At 40.9% G+C, this 11,852-nt stretch overlaps 3 protein-coding genes across 3 annotated transcripts in view; 2 read left to right on the plus strand and 1 right to left on the minus strand.

The window, feature by feature from the left end:
- Nucleotides 1–5,111: 5,111 nt before the first annotated feature.
- On the minus strand, nt 5,112–6,593 carry DSM5745_08557 (uncharacterized protein; the record flags this gene model as incomplete). The annotated part of the gene is made up of 1 exon (XM_026750573.1): nt 5,112–6,593. The coding sequence occupies one exon, from the start codon at nt 6,591–6,593 to the stop codon at nt 5,112–5,114; it is 1,482 nt and encodes a 493-aa protein (XP_026600586.1).
- A 1,543-nt stretch (nt 6,594–8,136) lies between these two features.
- DSM5745_08558 (uncharacterized protein) lies at nt 8,137–9,633 on the plus strand (the record flags this gene model as incomplete). The annotated part of the gene is made up of 1 exon (XM_026750574.1): nt 8,137–9,633. The coding sequence occupies one exon, from the start codon at nt 8,137–8,139 to the stop codon at nt 9,631–9,633; it is 1,497 nt and encodes a 498-aa protein (XP_026600587.1).
- Nucleotides 9,634–10,955: 1,322 nt separating this feature from the next.
- Nucleotides 10,956–11,852, plus strand: part of DSM5745_08559 (uncharacterized protein) — a gene marked incomplete at both ends in the record, with an annotated part of 1,460 nt that continues 563 nt past the window's right edge. The window contains one exon of the mRNA XM_026750575.1: nt 10,956–11,801. Coding sequence (XP_026600588.1) covers nt 10,956–11,801 — 846 coding nt within the window. The remainder of the gene's footprint in view (nt 11,802–11,852) is intronic.

An 11,852-nucleotide genomic window follows, 5' to 3' on the forward strand; every position in this document is an offset into this window, starting at 1 on the left:
TTAAGGTATATTATTACTAAAATATTATTTTAATTAATAAAAAATATATAGTAGCACTTAATTACTTTTTAATTTTATAAATTAAAAAACGCGGAAACCTGGTATAAAACCCATAACTTTAAAATACTTATAATTATAAAATACTTTTAAGTCTGGAAACACTACCTTAAGAATAGTAAATTCCTTATTAAAATGCTTATAAATTATAATAATTTATAATAATTTATAATAATTAAAAACTTAATATAAAAACAAGCGCGATAAACTAAAAAACTTATAACTTTTAATTTTATTATTAAATACTGCCCGGGGGCAAAAAACCCGGTAAATACTTTAAGTAAAAAAGCAAACTATGTCCCTAAAAAAAAAAAAAAAAACTATAAGTAAAATAGTTTTTTATAAATTATAAAAGTAACTAAATAATTAACTACTATTATACCTAAAGTTTAAATTATAACTTAATATATAAGCTATTATAGTAAATAAAAACCTATATATAAATAAATTATAATTAAGTATTATAAAACTACTTTAAGTAGCCTAAGAATATAATAAAAAATTTAAAAAAATAAAAAATAACCTTATAAATCTAGACCATAAAAAAAACCTTAAGTATTAAAAAGTAATAAATAATAGCTTATTATACTTTAAAAACTAAGTTTATATGCTAAAGTTAGTGGCACTTTATAAAAAAATTATAAAAGTAAACTATAACAAGCCCTAAGGTAGGTATTAAGGTGTTAATATAACTATTATAAATATTTTTTAAAGGTACTATTAGCTAAATATAACTAAATATATTAAAAAACATATTAAAAAGTATAATAATTACTAAAGATCACGGTTTATAAGCATAAACTATATAAATTATTAAAATTATTAAGCCTACTAAGGGCACCTATAAAATAAATTAATATAAACTTTATTACTAGTTTACTACCTATAAAATATAACAAGCATGTATATAATACTGTTCTAGTAGTAATTAAAATATATACTAAATTTATATAATATATCTTATACTTAAAAAATATTAACACGAAATAACTTGCAAATACCCTTATAAATAATATTTTTTACTTTATTAGCATATTAAAAAACATAATTAATAATTATAAAAGTTTTTTTACTAGCATATTTTAGGCTATATTAAGCCACTACCTAGGTATAAAATAAAAATTATTTACTATATATTACCCGTAAATAAATAGCTAAATTAAAAAATAAAACTAAGTTTTTAAACATTACCTCCGCGCTTATATTAACTAGCACTAAAATAATTAGCTATAATAAATTAAAATAGCATAATTTATAAATAATAACGCGTATAAGTAATTTATAGGTTATACACTTATTAAAGCCCTTATAAATTTAAAGGTAACTATATATATTAATATTAAGGGGCCTAACTAGGTATTAAAAATTAAACTTTAAAAAGTTATAAAGTTTAAAAAAATCCATGTAAATTTAAAAAAGCAACTACAAAAATTAAAAAAAGCTATAATAATTTAATATAATAAAAAGCGTAAGAAAATAAGCTTTAAAATTAATAATCATGTAATACTTTATATAAAAAATATTAAATTAATAAAACTAAATTATAAATTAAGTAAGACACTTATTAGTTTGTTTCTAGTAATTATAAAATAGGGAAAATAGTTTTATAAGCTACTACTCCTACTAAATATATAATAATTATATAATACTTTTTATATTATACTTTTAAAACCTTACCGCGGTAACTTATCCTAAGCACTAAATATTAGTCTTATACTAGTAAATAGCAAAAAAAAATATTTTATTAAAAAAATCCTTAATATTTATAAATTTAAAAGTAAAGTATAATACCTTATAAAATAGCAGGGATAAAATAATATAAAAAATAATATATAAAAACTAAAGGCTTATATAGCCAAAACTATAATACTTAAAAATTTTAAAAAAACCTATAAGAACAAGTTACATAAAGTAAAAAAATACTAAATATAAATATTTATGTTTATAATCTACGCGCATTTATAAAAAAAAAAAATATATTATTTTTATTAATTAACAGCGCCCGCAGGGCTTTTTAATAAAAAAAAAAATAAAAATATAAAATAAAATAAAAAATAATAAAAAAAACTTAAATAAGTAGCTAAGCCGCGCGGCGCGCAGCACCTAATATATATAAAATAAAAACTAAGCTTATAAGGGCGCTAATACTAATACCTAATATAAAAGTAACCTTAATAAAAATTCTTAAAAGTGCTAAGGCGCAGCAAACCCTATATTAAAAGTAATAAAAATTTATAAAAAAAATTAGTAATATAATATAGTATAAACTAAAATATATAAATATATACTTAATAGCTAAAGCCGCACCTATATAAAAAGAAATTATAGCTACTAAAATAGTGCTAAATAAAGGTTTAAAAACTAAAAAAAAAACTACTATAATAAATTAGTAAATTAAAATATAATAATATTATAAAAAAAGGACTAACTTACATGGTAAATTATTATTTTTATTAAGGGGGGTATTAACTTATAAAGTAAAGTTAAATATAAATATAATAATATTTATAGGGTTAGCTACCTATGTATTATTAGTTATAATAATTTACTTAATAGCTATTTTAAATACTTAATAAGCTACTTTTAAAATAATAAGGTTTTTATAAGCTCGCGGATTATTAGCTCCTATATATATAATATTAATAATATTAAAAATATTTTATAGCTAGTTACCTACTAGGGTAATATTAATAATTATATACTTTAAAAGCACCCTTTTTATATTATAATAAAACTAGTACTTCCCACCCCCTAAGTAATTATATATAAAGGCTTTTATTATAATATTTATAATAAACATGTTTTTATTATAATACCTTATAATAATAACACATATAATACACCGTGAGATATAAAAATTAAGTAGTAAAGTTATAAAGCCCAGGGGTAATAAGGGAAAAATACTAATAAAAGCCTTATTAATAGGGGCGGTGGGGGTAGTAATAAAAATAATAATAATAATAATAGCAGCAAGGGCACGTAAGTATTAAAATTAAGTTATTTTAATAACTAGTATATTAGCAGTTATTAATATATAAGTAAAGGGCAGGGAAATATAATTTTATATATTAAAGGTAAAATAAAAAGTAAAGGTTAAAACCAAGGCTTAACTATTATAATAAAAAAATATAAAATAAAATATTATAATAAAATAAATAATTATTAATAATAGCATTTAAAACGTGATATAAAATTATATTAAATATTAAAATAAAAAAAATATAAAGCAAAGGGCGAGCGTGGGAGACCTTAAAAAAAAATAGGGTTAAAAATATATAATATAATAAAGGCTATAATAAAGGTAAACTATATTTAATTTAATTACTAAAAATAGTTTTAAAAATATAAAAATAACAAGAGCTAAATATAAAAAGCTTATTAACTAAATTAAAAAAGCAAGTGCGTAGCAGGACATAAAAAAAAAGTAAATAAAAGGCTAATATAATAATATATTAATAACTAAAATAAAATAACCATATATTATAAACAGCCGCTAAAGGTATTAAAAAAAATATAAAAATAAAAAAATTTAGCTATTTAAAGCTTAAAGCTTTATTATAAAAATTAAGTATAAAATAAAATAAAATATACAGGCTTAATAATACTAATATAATATTAATATTATTAAAATAAATAATATAACACTTAAAAAGCACGGGAAAGAATAAATATAGGGTATTTTAACCCTAAAAATATAATTAAATAATTAAAAAGTAATAAAAACATAATAAAAAGGTATATACTTATAGCAGGCATTTTTAATTAAGTTATAAAAAAAACTTAAAAAAAAAAAAATTATAAAAGTATTTTAATATTAAAATTAAAATATTATACCTAGCTACCGCAGGCAGCAATATTATATTTAAATTTAAAAGTAAAATAAGGTAATTAAATTAATTTTTTATACCTAACTTTAAATATAAATTACATGTAAATTATAATACTTTATAAACCTAAAAATAGTTTATTTTATAATACTTAATAAAATCTATAATTTAAATTATATTTTATAAAATATAAATATAAATTTATGGATTACAAGAGCGCGATTACTTAAAAAAAAAAGTATTATTATTATTATTATAGTATTATAACTATATAATATTATAATAATATAATCTAGTGGCCTAAGGCCGCTAGGTAAAAAAATATTAATACTAAACTAGCCGCGCGCCAAGGCGGCGGCTAGTTATATAATATATAAAATACCAAGTTTAACTTTAAACTCTAACTTAAAAAATTAGCAATTAGTTCCTACTATAAATACACGACGCCTTTCCTATTGCAGTAATTCACGTTCTCCTAAGCTCACCGCAGTATACAAACGCGACTCACAATTTAATAAAAAAGTATTATAATACTTTAATAATACTTAAGTACTTTAAGTAATTTTAATTAAAATATTATAATACTTATTATTAAATTACTTGCTTGTATAATTATAATACTTACAATTTTTTAAATATTATAAAGTATTAATAAAAATATTTAAAATTTTTATTATTTTTAAAAGCTTAAATTATTTATATAAACCCTAGTTAGCTCTAGCTTTTAAATATTATTATGTTTCTTATTTAATTCTCTAGTATTTATTTAATTAACAGCTTTCCTTTACACGGTATTTAAAGGGCCTCATAATTAAACTGCTGAAATTGCGATTTAACAAGAGGGGGAAATGCACGGAGGACCAACAGTATGTGGGTAACCTGGTTCTACACTTTATATATGTCAGTTTGAAATTGTGATGTTTCTATTGTACTAAGTATACCAATCTCGGGATCGTGGTTGAATTAATACCTTCATGATACTATTATCAAACCACCACGTCTAGTACTGCTGCCTGGATGCCTATATGGTATTCAACCGTTACTATAGTCATATTAACTACATAATAAATTAGATTATCATAGCTTTCCGCTCAAATACGATATGATAGTTGGGCTCAACAAGCACCAGGCCCAGCAGAACGATCCAACAAGGTATGAAGCCCTACATAGGTTATCCCAGCATCCCTCCAGTCTTAGCTGGGCAGTCTTCTGGCTAATCTAACCTCCCTACAACAATGCAATAAGACTATGCAGCCGAATCCCCGGCCTCGCGGCCGCCAAAGCCCTCACCTCATCCGCAGCCGTATTCCCCGCGTCATTCCTCGTCGTCCTATTCGGCCCGTTGACATGGAACCGACTCCCCCCGCCAACAAGCTGGATGAACCGCCGCGCATGCGCATACAGCCGCGCCCGCAGCACGCCCTCCTGCGCCGCTGTGATCCCATACGCCCCAGGCAAGCCGACGCGCAGCGCCAGCGCGATCATCCGCCCGTCCAGCATCCGCACAATCACGTGGTACAGCGTGCCCCCGGCCACCTGGCCCCCCGGGTTCGGGTTGATGTTGCGGTGCCAGTGTACCGCTGCCGCGATGTACTTCCACTCCCTGGACCGCCGGCCGTGCCACCCGTGGATCCCGTCTATCGAGCGTAGGAAGGTGTCGGCGCAGGCGCCGACGCGGAGGAGCCGCACGAAGGCGCTGTAGTTGCGCAGCGTGAAGGCGTGTTGCAGCGGCGGGTCGAGGAAGGGGCCGGTGAGCGGGGGGGTGTCGATGGCCGCGCGGGCGACGGCGCTGGTCCAGAGCGCTTGGGGGAGGTTGGCGTTGGGATTGGGGTTTACGGCGCGGTACCAGATGTCGGGCACGTGGGTTGCCAGGTCGAAGGCGTTGTTGGCCATGAGCGATTTGTATTGCCCGCCTGTTATGTTGTCGGCCAGCGTGGCGAGGGACCTGGGGCTTAGGCGTGGGTTCCCGTTGTTGTCCTCCAGCCAGGTGATGTGGCCGCCTGGCAGCACGGTGACGCGGTCTAGGAAGCTCCAGTATCGCCAGAAGAGATGGTAGTAGTGCGTGAGGATGAGGTCGAGGTGGATGTCGGTGCTTGGGGCGTTGCTGTTCAGGCGGGGACAGTACAGTGGTTGCTGGGCCCAGGTGCGGCTCTTGCGGCAGGAGTACAGGATGTAGTGCAAGACCAGCTCGTGTCCGGCGTTGAGATGAACCCCGTTGTTCCAGGCCATGGCGGCATAGCTCATCCCGTCGCGCCCGTACCCGTCGGGAGACCATTTGTCGGCTCGCTTGAGGGCGTCGAGGGCGTGGAGATCGCCACGGTAGATCAGGCGGCGGATGGGATCGACGACGCCGAGGGTTTGGATGTTGGCGTCGATCCGCGGCTGCGTGTGAGGCAGGGCTGGCACCCCGGGGCCCGGTGGGAAGTCTACGGCTCTGTACTGCCAGATCACGGCTGCTTCATCGCGCATTCGGGGATAGTTCGGCCAGCATATAACTGGGCGTAAGGGCCGCTCTCCTTCGGTGAACATGTCAACGGCGTACTGTGGATCGCGCATGAATGTGAGCAGTTGCTGCCTCGTGTAGGTGGCCAGGGCTAACGGGTTGGTGCCGTTAGGTGGCGCGACCCAGGTGGCCGCAACGACCGGGTCAAGCGCTGGCATAAGGCCTTGCCAGATTTGGGCGATGTCTCCTGGTGCTGCTCGCGCCATGTCAAGTGTGAGGTGATGTTAGTTCTAAGGTTCTCTTGTGATTATTGATTTCTGGACCTGCAAGGGACAGGAGAGATATATGTACGTCTGCATTCTCTATTTTCACAAGGATAACTTATTACGAGGGAACCTGCTTCCTGGCATGTCTGGAGATATGTTTTACACCTTTGTTTGTTTGTCCGGGGGTTTTCCAGTTCTTTATATGCCCATTGTTGTAACGGGAACGGTTAGACACCAGAGTTTTGTTCTCTTTGAGGTCTGCGCTTCATACGAGCAATTGTTGAAACGTACCGTATTATCTCAAATCCTTGTTCTAATCTAAGTAACATCCGGGATTAGCCTTTGGTACCTTAGGTATACCCTAGCTACGGGGATGCCGATCATATTATCGGAATATGGTATGGAGAGCGGCAATCTCAAGCAGGGCTAGCTGTTCTGGTATTTGCAGCTCGTCATTGCAAGGCGTCTACACTCTTCTGGCATGAACGTCTTTGTTCCTGTGAGATGGCATGTCACCCGCAGATAGTTACCCGTCTCAAGCCATAAGTATCCATAGGATTACTTGACGATGCTGAAAGCCACGACCCTTGAGCCTGCAAAACATCATAGCAAACCGTCTATATCTAGACCATGACAGGCCGCTCGCTTCTCCATCTTATCGCTATAAACGTCGCGTTCGCTGGACTCGTCAAGCACTTGTTTGTTTCGGCTTATATACTGGGAAATATGACAAGACCAACGTATGCTCATGCTCCGCTATCTCCCCTAAATCAGATTCCGACGGCAGCCCTAGTCATTCCAGCGACGATGGATATGCTCGAGCTGATGAAGAAGAACAATCAGGGCGATGTAAATCGCTCAAGCCTGACTTGGTTATGGATTTTCGTAAATACGCCTACTTGACGGGTGTCTATGTTCTACGTGAATATCGAAATTACGCGCTGGGCGGGTGGCTAATGGCTGTGGATGAGATTGTACGCCTTTGCCGTACCCCGATGGTTGTTGCTGGATGTATACGGGAGCTGTGGCTGCGTAAAGGAGAGGCTTGGGATGATAGCACTTTACAAATTAGATAACGGGTATCCAGTCCAGTGTTTATAATTTGGTAGAGTGGCAGTCTCTGATATACAATTAGCCCTAACCCCGGCATGATTGAAGTAAAGCCATCGCGAACATGCGGCGAACTATCCTCCCTAGGTAGGGCTGCTTTTCTTTGAATGCGATTCAATAGCTGTTTCTGTTTTAGCAGTAACTTGATGCTCGGCATGTAAGACATCTTGGTTTCACAAGAGATGCAGATTTCAAAGCCTTTGTATCAATGTCGGCCTCGACAAAGAAGTGTACACAATCCATGTTTGTGAGCCAGCATGGTAAAACATAGTCCAAAGCATCTGAGACCGCATAGCATCAGATGGTCAGTAACAGGACAGGATTGAACAATTGTTGGATTTTGGTTGCAGGAGTAGCTAGGTACATATACAGGGTCTGGTGCCAAGTTGGGCGAATAGAGAAATCATGACAAAAATCCAAGACCAACCACAACATGAACACCGCAGCCCTCAACCAGATCTGGACAGGCTTCCTCCCTCCCAATCCCGGTACCGCCGCATGGGCCACTCCACCCTTTACCCCCGCAGCCGCTTTGATCGCGGCCACCCTGCTCCCGTTCACAAGACCCCAACTCCTCGACTTCATGCGTAATCCCCTCTACACCGTCCCCATCTTCATGTACGGGCGAACACGAGCTACCCTCTGGGGGGGCGTGCCCATCAACGGCGACGAAGCCACCACAACAGCCTGGTACTTCGCGAGATTCCCTCCCGCCCCCGGCGCACCACCAACACCCCAGCCCGCAGCCACCATCCACGCCAAACTCGTAACCCTCAACAATGTCGACCCAATCGAGTGGCTCATTCACCGCAGGGAACTCCACGCCCTCGACGCCCTGTACAACAATGGCTTCTGGGACCCCTGGGGCTACGGCCTCACCTGCACAAGCTACCTCGAGCACGCGAACAGAGACGCCGTCAGACCCCGCCTGATCGTGCACTACATCTGCTACCGCAACCGCGGCAACCGAGCCTGGGCCCTCGAACGCCCGTACAACCCGTCTCTGTTCGCGGGCAACTCCACAGAAACCCACCTGGACATGATCATCAACGACAACTACCGCGCTTTCCCGCGCCTCTGGGCATGCATGGACCAAATCCAGCACGGCCAGCCGCCAGGCCACATGGATCTCACGAGCGTGCCACCGGGCGGCGGCGCGCCCGTCCCCGTCCTCGGGCCCGCAGCGCTGGAAACCCTGGCCGCAGCCGTGGGCCGCCGCCTGTTCACGGCCCTCCACCTGAACAACAACCTGGACCTGACTCTCCACGTCCCTGACATCTGGCACAGCGCGGTGGACAGCCGCTATCCGGACGTGATCCTGGCGATCAACCGGCGGCCCAACGCGAGGGCCATCATCGACCAGCGGGGCGCGCAGAATGCCCCGCCGCTGCAGACTGCGTTCCCCGACAACTGGAAGGCGTTTTGTAACCTGTTGAGTGTGGGCGCGGACGCGGACTTGTTCCTTCGCTGTCCCGACGGCATTCCCGCGTGGCCGCACGGGAATAATAAGTGGAAGTGGACTCAGGAGGCTGTGCTTTCCTGTCGCCGGATTGATCCGCAGCCTGGCGCGCCTGTGCCGGGGGTGCCGGCCGCGGCTGTGGCGGCGGCGGCGGCGGCGGGCCAGGTCGTCGGAGGCACGCTGCTGCATGTGGTTGTTGACGCGCTGATGGGGAAGTTGGTGCAGGTTGCGGGGGCCCAGAATGCGGGCGTGATTCCGGTGTGGAAGGCCAGGAGTAGGAGGCGGGCGTTGTATCGGCAGGCGCGAGAGCTGATTATGCTTGTGAAGACGGGGTGTAATCATGGGAGCCCGAGTCTTGCGACGCTCGATGAGAATGGGCGGACGGCTAGGGATTTGGCGAGGCATGTGCAGGCCGTGCTTTCGGCTTCGGGGCCGAGGGTGCGGTTGCATACTGTTTATGCGCTGTTGTAGTGGGCGGATAGGTAAGCCCTGCTGTAGGGGTGGACGGGTGTAGGGACATGGCTGGAGTGCTGTCAGGAAGTGCTCGATGCGAAGGCTTTAATGGTGCTTGCTGGGCTAGGCTAATGTAGCATACTGTTACCGTAATATCTTATTGATCCTACTCTCGAATACTTTACCTTATATAATTCACATGGTTATTTCTACTTACGTCGTCTCACCGCAGTAGGGTACACTTGGACAAGCCAGATTCAACTCAGCCCTAAGTGACTGAGTTTATCCCATTCCACAGAACGTGCGCTAAGATAGTTAGATCATGTTAACATCTACGCAAGGCCTGCTATATCACATTGTGCCTTATGCCTCCACAGGAACAACGACATTCGTAGCATCAGGCAGAAAGCGGCCAGAAATCTTCAACACGCCTTCCACCATCTCGTCCGCAAAGAGGAGGATCTGGTCGACAGTCAGATCCGTGAGTACGTCGTAAACCGTTTTATCCAGGCCCTGTGAGACCATTTCGCGCGCCCCATAAATGGCTATGCTGCGGGGAACTCTGTCGGAGAATCAGGTAGCAACCTGCTGCATCCATTGATGACTGCATGTCAGACTCAATGCACTCATTCTGCCACAAGATCCGTTATGTTCTTTTGTGTCTTTTCTTGCCTGTATGATCAGTCTTGGCACAATCTTGATTTCTACTGTTGTTAGTAAGGCTGGAGCCGCTCCTGGGACCGGGACTAAAATGCTTCTTAGTTCCGTTGATCAAGAGAAGTTCACTGATCAAATGTTCACAGAGCTAAAAAGGAATGTATGTGTCTGTATAAAATACTAAGCATTCGCGTTGGAAGCAGCCCCAAGTCGGAGCAACGTAGGGACTCGGTAATTTGACACATAACGAATTCCAGATTCTCATGCTGGGCAGCCTTTACTTTCATTCGTAATGATGAAGCAGTTTCAGCTTTAGGTAGTTACGTTCTTGTTTCAATGGCAGGTAAACAAAGCAGTCCAAGCTCGGTCGGGTATCATAGCTTTGTATGCTGCGATTTTCCCGTACCAGAGTTTATAAAGGACCATTGACAAAAGGGCCTCCTCAACACAGTAAAGCAGGCGTGTAAAACAAGTCCTGATACCCATTAGAAAGCCTCTGATCAAACTGCCAACGGCCAGAGTTAGAAATTCAATTATAGACAATAGCAATGAGATGCATACACGCCCAGACCTCGCGGTGCCAGGAGTACTTTAACGCCGTGAGTCTATTACCGTCCAGGCAGCAAAGACAAGAACAAACCAACCCCCCAGCAAGGAATAGCGTTCCTATTCCATAGACTACCATGACAAACAGAGAAATCAAAGCCCTCTGGGCCGGCCGTCTCCCGCCCGACCCCGACGCCGGAACGCACCCCATCCCACCAAACGGCACCAACGCCGCCGCGCTGGCAATGTACACGCGCCGACAACTCCTCCGCTTCATGGAAGACCCCGCACACGCCGTCGCCATGTTCGACGAAGGCAGCCGACGCTGGGACTGCTGGACGGTCCCGCGCGTGCCGTCCGAGACAACGGAAACAGGACAGGCCGCCTGGTACGACGCGCAGTTCAGGCCCGCGACTGCAGGGCTGGGCGGGACACAGCCTGCGCGCCCGCACACAAGACAGCGCATCTATGTGAATATAGCGTCGCTCAACGTTGTTGATCCGATTCAGAAGCTTATTGCGCGGGGGAAGCTGCATGCGCTTGCTGAGCTGAAACGACGAGGGCGCTGGGAGCCGAGTGGGTATACGATTGACGGGGAGAGTTACCTTACTGCGGCGTGGGGTGGGGGGTTCAATACGCGGACGCTGGTCTTCCATTATATTGCGTGGTGCTGTCGGCAGAATCGGGAGTGGGCGATTGTCCGCAACCGCGACTGTCCGAGTATTTTCTCCGGCTCGACGTTTGAGTCTAACCTTGATCTGCTGATCTGTAAGGATTACAGGGCGTTCAGTCGGTTGTGGACGGCGTTGTCGCGGTGGAGCGTGCATCTACCCGGTGGGCATGAACCCCTTGTTATACCCGGCCTCTTTGGCCCGGCAACCCCCCGGCTGTCTACAGAGTCGCTGGCGATTCTAGCAGAAAAGATCACAGGAGCCATGTTCCACTCGCTCCGCCGGAACAACGGCCTCGACCTCGTCGACCACGTCCCCGACATCTGGCACCGCGCCCTCATCAACAGAAACGCCAGCTTCCTC

This window comes from Aspergillus mulundensis (assembly GCF_003369625.1).
Source record: "Aspergillus mulundensis strain DSM 5745 chromosome Unknown scaffold_10, whole genome shotgun sequence".
In the NCBI taxonomy this organism is placed as follows: domain Eukaryota; kingdom Fungi; phylum Ascomycota; class Eurotiomycetes; order Eurotiales; family Aspergillaceae; genus Aspergillus; species Aspergillus mulundensis.